At 32.5% G+C, this 7193-nt stretch overlaps 1 protein-coding gene across 1 annotated transcript; it reads right to left on the bottom strand.

The window, feature by feature from the left end:
- Nucleotides 1-478: 478 nt before the first annotated feature.
- Nucleotides 479-4898, bottom strand: LOC117182905. The gene is made up of 3 exons (XM_033376019.1): nucleotides 4840-4898; nucleotides 591-967; nucleotides 479-541 (listed from the first exon to the last, which is right to left on the bottom strand). The coding sequence occupies exons 1-3, from the start codon at nucleotides 4895-4897 to the stop codon at nucleotides 479-481; spliced, it is 498 nt and encodes a 165-aa protein (XP_033231910.1). The 5' UTR covers nucleotide 4898.
- Between the last annotated feature and the right edge of the window lie 2295 nt (nucleotides 4899-7193).

Below are 7193 nucleotides of genomic sequence, written 5' to 3'. Positions count from 1 at the left end.
AATGCCAGAAATATCAAGTGCGCATCAGATGTTAAACATGATACAACTAACAGAAACAAGTTTTTGTGTAAACAAAAAAGTTTAAATTGCATTCCTTCATCTGGCAAAAGAAATATATAAGGTGGATAGTATTAAGCTTTGAAAAGTTCTGAAAGAGTATGCAGTCTAAGGTTGGCTTCTAAAAGCTATAAAACCAACACATGCAGGTAGTAAAGCGAGCGTAGTGTAAATGGACAACTGAGTGATTGAGTTAATATTAGGCAGGGTGTTAGGCGAGGCTGCATTATGTCTTCTTGGCTATTTATTATATTCATGGACAAATGCATAAGAATGACCCTTTTTGACGAAGAAGGTGTAGATCTCGGGACAGTGAAGGTGCGTGGGTTTGTGTTTGCAGGGCATAGAAAACAGTATACAATATTGCTATGGACAAAGAGAGTGTATTAAGATGATGTGAATCGTGGCGTACCTTCATGGTTTACTTGCGGGGTTTCTTGCGGGTTTGCTTGACCTGTTTGATGGGTTTCTCGAGTGGACACTTCTACGGATGTGTGGTACGTGAGTGCTAATTCAGAATTTGCTACAGTTACTCGCGGGGTAGGTCTGCGTAAAGGATCAGCTTGTTCAAGAGTACGAATTTTTGATAAACGACGGTTAGCACCTAGTATCTTAAGGTCATTTCTGTTGAGTTTTATAAACAATTTTTGATTTGTGTCAAATACATGATTTGTTTCGCCTGACAAATCAGATAGTGGTTCAATGTTATCTTTGTCCCGCCAGCCAACGATGACATTAGCCCTTGCTATTAAAGTTGAATTTGAAATGAATTCAGTTATCCTGTTATCGACGAGTTTTCGTAAATTCCACGATGGTTCAGTTTCTTTATATTCAAGTGTCTTGATAGGAGGCAAGGTGTCACAGAGGGTTTCAGGAAATAATTCCCAAAAGCTCTGTGATGAACTTAATTCTGGAAGCAAAAACAGAAATAGGTCAATTTTTTACATGTAATATAATACGAAAGGTAATAGTGATGTAGGAACATGCATGCAGAATATTATGTCATACGTAACCAATTTCAGAGGAAGAGAGGTTTGCGCTAAACACTACGGTTGGTCACAGGGGGGAGAGTTATTGGAAATAACGTTACGAACATATATAACATTTAGTATATTTTCTGATGATCAATTTTGATGAAGGTTGAAGAATTCTTCTTTGTTCCCATTTTGTTAAATTTGGTTAAGGTTTTCCCTTTCCTCGGTTGGTCTCATTATTGATGAAAGAATGAAACAGCATGTCTAAGAATATAAAATTGTACCTCCTATATTGTTGTGGGTTAGAATGAAAATAGGAATTACTGAACTATTTATTATATAATGCTACGCCCTATTTCATGGTGGACGTATCGTAAGAAAAGATGCCTTTTTGAACTCAGTAAATGATTTCATAGTGGGTACTTGCGATATGCGGAAAAGAATCATGATACTTGAAGATATAATGGCTGTGTTGGTTTACAAAGCTCTGGGTCTTACCTAAACTAATAATAATGGAGACTAATTGGTTAGCTTTTGGTTAGAATTGTTGTTTATTACAAATACTAAGTTGAAGCAGACAATGATTCACACGTATACCCGGAGGAGAGGTGGAAGCCACAGTATGGTTGATTTGGTTGTAGCAGATAAGAAGCTGAGTGGGTTAGGTTTAAATACAAAGGTTATGGGAGGTGTTTATGAACCAAGATATCAAGGATTGGGAAGAAATATAACTAGAAACACAAAGAAGATGTAAATCAAAATATATAATTTTCAGAAACTAGAAGTGAAGATAAAATTTCTTTATGAGATGAACGAGTAATTAGATAGGATAATCCGGAAGACACATACGCAGAAAAAAATTGCATATTAAAAAAAAACGGCATGAAAGTTTACTGAAACATAGTTGAATTATCGTTGATTCATATTGCGTAATACGATTATTGAAAGTAATTCAATTATTTTTAATTTTTAAATTGATCAAGAGAGCAATCTTCTTTTTTTCAACAAAATAGTCCTGTTGACTGTATTAGGCTCATTTCAGAAATAGTTTTGGAGAAATAAACAAAATTTTGGTTTAGTTGAACAAATTCGTTTGCCTCAGTCGATCCAAGCTGTTAGTTGAATTATTTGGTTAATTTTATAAAATATTTTATTGTTTCTACACAATTTTTTGATCAGATTTACCAAAATAATTTAAGAGAGCGTTTTATGAAAATGAAGGAAAATATTTGGTTGATTTAACCAAAATATTTGGTTAAAGGCATCCTAAAAGTAAAGGTCGAATGAAAGTAGAATGATTACGTTTACTCTAATTCAAGCTGACAGTCCACATGCAAGAGTTCGTAGCATCGCGAAAAAAACATAAAAACATAATTTATTTGAGTTCGCATCTCGGTGATCTTTATGAAACTAAGTGATCTGGAAACAGGAAGTGATTATGTGAAAATATGTGAAATTATTTGAATCTGTTGGACTACTTAAGATTGCGTGATTAAGCTTTTGTAAAACAGGATAACTATTTTTGATTCTGCACAATTTATTTTGCAAATGTTTTGTCGTGGTATTGTCTAATTTTGCGATACTTAGCAGTCGAATAAACTGTTAAATAATTAGCACAAGATGACACAATTCCACAGTAAGTCATTTGAAATGTAAATTGTGATGAGTCCTATATGGTTAAATGAACTACAAGTTTTGATTAAATCAACCAAAATATTTTCTTAGACCAGCAATAATACTTACTTTAGAAAACTAGAATATTCTTTTGGATGAAGCAAAATATTTGCTTAAATTAAAAAAACTTTTTATTGGATTGAATAAAAGATATCTGGTTAAACCAAAACATATGGCATATTCAACCAAATTTTGCTTACCAAAAAATTTCCTTGAGTCAAACAAATATTTTTTGTTCATACAAGAACCATATTCTGGTCTTAAATTAATCAAAATTTTGTTTATTTAACCCAATATTTTCTGAGTGTAGAATAACTGATGATTGTTAGTGGAATAATAGAATCCGCGTAGCTGTTAACGAAAAAAAGCGAGCGTATCTAATAAAGTTCAATGTTACAGGTATTAGAAATTACAAGAGAATTAGGATAGAAAATGATTGTCGAGAAAAGAACCGAAAAGTAAAAATACAAGTTAAGAAAAGCAGTACTACAAGGTTCCACTAGGCGTGCTAAAGCGCTGCTAGAGGTTCCTAAGTAACTAACCTAAAACCTAAATTAATTGATTCCTGTGATTGATTTGAGGGCATTAGCCTTTTTCAGTATTGTGTTATTCTAAATGTTCTAATTTACTGTAAAATTTTTAATTAATTGAAAATGGACGCAATATCTCTAGCTTAGTAACTACTTGAATTCTTGGGCTTTTACCTCTGATATAGTTGCAGATTTCAGACGTGAGTCTTTTTTAATTCTAACCTCCTTTCTTAATAAAGATAATTTATGAAATAAATAATGTTTTTTCTACTATAATTACTGCTGTATACTTAAAACCAGGAACACTTATATTATTTCAATCCAAATGTCTACCTCTGGTTGATTTCTCATTATCCTAATTAATAATTGTTTAATTCATGTATGAGAAGCACAGAGTTCAAAATTAAGCAGAATTAAACATTTGTATTGAATAAGTTAAGTGTAAAAAAAAGATTTGCTTCACTTGAACAAATTCTATAATTAATTTAAAATATATATATTCAATGTAAATAAAAACTTTACTTCATTTGAATAAGAGATTTATTTAAACGAAACAAGTATTTATTTCAAACAAAAAAATTAGGGGAAAAAATTTGATTTGAATGAAAGAAGCATTTTCTTGACCCCATATTAAATAAATAATTTGCTTGATTTAAACAAAATTTGTTTGATGCATACAAACATTCGCTCACTGTGAGATTAGGGCTCTTGAGAATGGCGATGCTTATTTGTCTGCGAAACTGAGCAAATGGATGAATACATGCGTTGCGATTTGAAACGTTCTAACTGAATGGAAAAAAGGCGATTATTTTTCTAATCTGCAAGGGAAAAGTTCATAAAGAAAACGCTAGTGCAAGGGTAAATTGAAAACTGGATGATTGGTTTGATATTAGGAAGTTTGCGAAGCAAGGGTGCGCTGTGTTCTTGGCTCTTCATTACATTCATGAAAATTACAGTATATAAATGGCCCTCTTCGACAAAGGTCTGGATCTCAAAACAGTGAAGGTGTGTGATTTAGTTTTTGCATATGCGATAAGAATATTACGGTGGAATCATTGAATGACTTGCAGATAACTTTGAGCAGATTGAATACAAGCTTGGAGAACACGGATCTCAAAATTAAATTAATTAAATTTATTTTAATAAAACTGATGTTTAAAGAAAAAAGAAGTGAAAAAGCAATAAGGAAAACACATTGAAACATTGCCCTAGACAAAAATAGCACAGAAAATTAATTAATTAGCAGCATTTTTTAAGCTTATTTGCCACTGACAGAAAAATAGATGGAGGTCAGACCTATAAGCAAGGACAGGAAGGTTATTGGGAGTGTAGGAACCATTACCAGGAGTAAAAATGCGACAAAACTTAACTGATAATATATAATTCTGTATTTGTTGAGATGGTATGGACATTTTCGAAACAAGTATATTCTGGTAAAGTGAATAGCAACGTGCCCAGAGGCAGACCGATGAATAGTGCAAATTCAAGTTGATTTTCACATGTATTTTCACGTGAAACTTTTCAGTTTGGTTGTAATTGTGTTTTTGTATTATAAATGATGTACTAAAAATGATAGGCATAATATTATATTATTATGTATTTACCAATAGAATTAAGGAAGACGGCTAGAGTGAAGAATAGAGTCCCAGCGGCGATCCACATTTTGGATGTATGCATACCGTACTCTGGCCATCCTCAGGCACAATTATTCCCACTCTGCCCCCACTCATGCAACTTCAGCCTGCGACTGTCGTATAGAGCCAAGATTTGCATAGTGATATTGATTTACGAATATGTTTGTTTGAAGATATAACTTTACTGATAAATCGAGCAGCCACTAACACTACTGGATGTCCTAATAGGTATGTTATAAAAAGTATGTATAAGATTCAAAAGCAAAATGATTTCAGTTTTATCAAAAAAGATTAATTTTAAGTTTTCAAAACTTGAAAACATAATATATTTGAATCTTGAGAATATTAAAAAATATTTATAAGTTTTGAAAAGGTACAAATATAATTTTAAACGTAAGGGCATGTGATACTTAGAAAATTGTCGATTGCACCAGTTTTAGGTTCCCCAGGTTTTTTTTTCTAGAATAATACATATTTTGTCTTAAAAATTTGGGAAATAATAGCAAACATGCAAACGGACGTCCCCACACGCTTTTTTGTAGGTTAATTCGAAACAGTTTTAATTTAACAAAATCTGATCAATTTGCATAGCGCTTAGGAAATAGCATCAATTTTTTCAGTGTTAGATTCCCCCGGCTTGTTTTCTAGGATAAGAAATATTTTGCCTTCAAAATCTGGAAAATGATTGTGAACATGCTAACGGACGTCTCCACACACTTTTTTTGAGTTTCTTTATCAAAGAACTGTTGATATTGCTAACAACGTGCGTGTATATTTCGAGGTTATGTGTGTTGCAATTCATCCGAGCGTTACTTCAAACTACACAATATTTTTGGCCAAAAACTTTGAACTTAAAAATAAACATAGTAACTAATCTCACGGAACTAACCTTGTTTGCAGGCAATCAAAAAAGTTTATTTCATAAATAATTTCCAAATTATCGGAAAGGCAGAGATGAAAAACGACGTAACCTCAAAATAATGCGTATGCATAAAATTTTTATGTAGCACAATATAGCATCTCCGAATTCAGTTTTTAAAATTTTTCATTTTTGTGGAAAAAAGCCGGGGAAACTGTAAGTATCACATGCCCTTAAGTAGATTTAAAAAATCTGCCCAGTTCGCAGGCACATTCTCATTGTGCGCTGCGCGCGCGACTAGCTAGTTTGAGCACGTTTAGGGCGCGCGAATGTTGGTTCTCGCGCTTCGCGCTCGATTATGTATTTATCTAACTCTCCGCGCTCGATAAAGTATTTACTTCGCGCTCGGTTTTTGTATTACATTGCACATTTGTGCACAGACCTTTTAAAATTAAAGGTCAAAGCATCGACAACAGTAATTTGGTGATAGTGACTTCTTTTTAGTTAATGCTCCTTCGGCTTTCACGAATATATTCTCATCATGTATTTTAACTTGTATATCATTTCGAGATATATATATATATATTACAATTCAAAGCATGCACTGTTATTAAAACGGGCGTAGTTTCATTTTCCCTTTAAAAAAATCAACATTAAAAAAAAAATTTTAATAAACAAATTGTACCGGTTTTTAAAAACAGTGGGAAGAAGTGACATTTTTGGTTCAAAATAACGTACAGTCCACAGATACTAAGCGATTTAAACAAAAAAAAAATTTTAAAAAGCTGTTAAGATTTTTAAGAGAGTTGTGGAGCCTCACTTTTTAATTAGGTTACAAATCACAAAAAACAAAATCTTTGATAAGCAAATTATTTGTTGAGAAAATGTTTTCTACGATTTTCCATAATTATACGTGTTTTCAAGTTATATTGCAAGAAATTTGAACGAAAACAATATTATACGAGGGTAGTTCAATAAGTCCTTAGAATGAAGTATAAAAACAATTTTTTTTGAGTAATTTTTTTTTTTATTTTTCAACATAATCTCCTTGGAGCTCTATACACTTGGTCAATCGCTTTTCAAGTTTTTTTAATCCTTCAGAAAAGTGCGTTTTCGGAAGTTCCTCAAAATAAGCACTTACAGAGGCAATGACGTCTTCGTTGTCTGGAAATCTCTGTCCACCGAGCCATTTTTTCAAGTTTGGAAACAAGAAAAAGTCACTGGGGGCTAAATCTGGTGAATACGGTGGGTGTTCGACCAATTCGAATTTTATTTCTTCAATTTTAGCCATTGAAACGAAGCATGTGTGAACTCGGGCGTTGTGGTGATGAAAGAGAATTTTTTTCTCGCCAAATGTGGTCGTTTTTTTTTTAAATTTCTTCTTTCAGCTTCTCTAATAATGATGCATAATATTCACCAGTGATTGTTTTACCCTTTTCCAAGTAGTCAATAAGTATAATTCCAC

The sequence above is a fragment of the Belonocnema kinseyi genome, chromosome 2 (assembly GCF_010883055.1).
Source record: "Belonocnema kinseyi isolate 2016_QV_RU_SX_M_011 chromosome 2, B_treatae_v1, whole genome shotgun sequence".
In the NCBI taxonomy this organism is placed as follows: domain Eukaryota; kingdom Metazoa; phylum Arthropoda; class Insecta; order Hymenoptera; family Cynipidae; genus Belonocnema; species Belonocnema kinseyi.
Note: the sequence above shows the minus strand (reverse complement) of the source record. Positions and strands in the feature narration are given on the sequence as shown.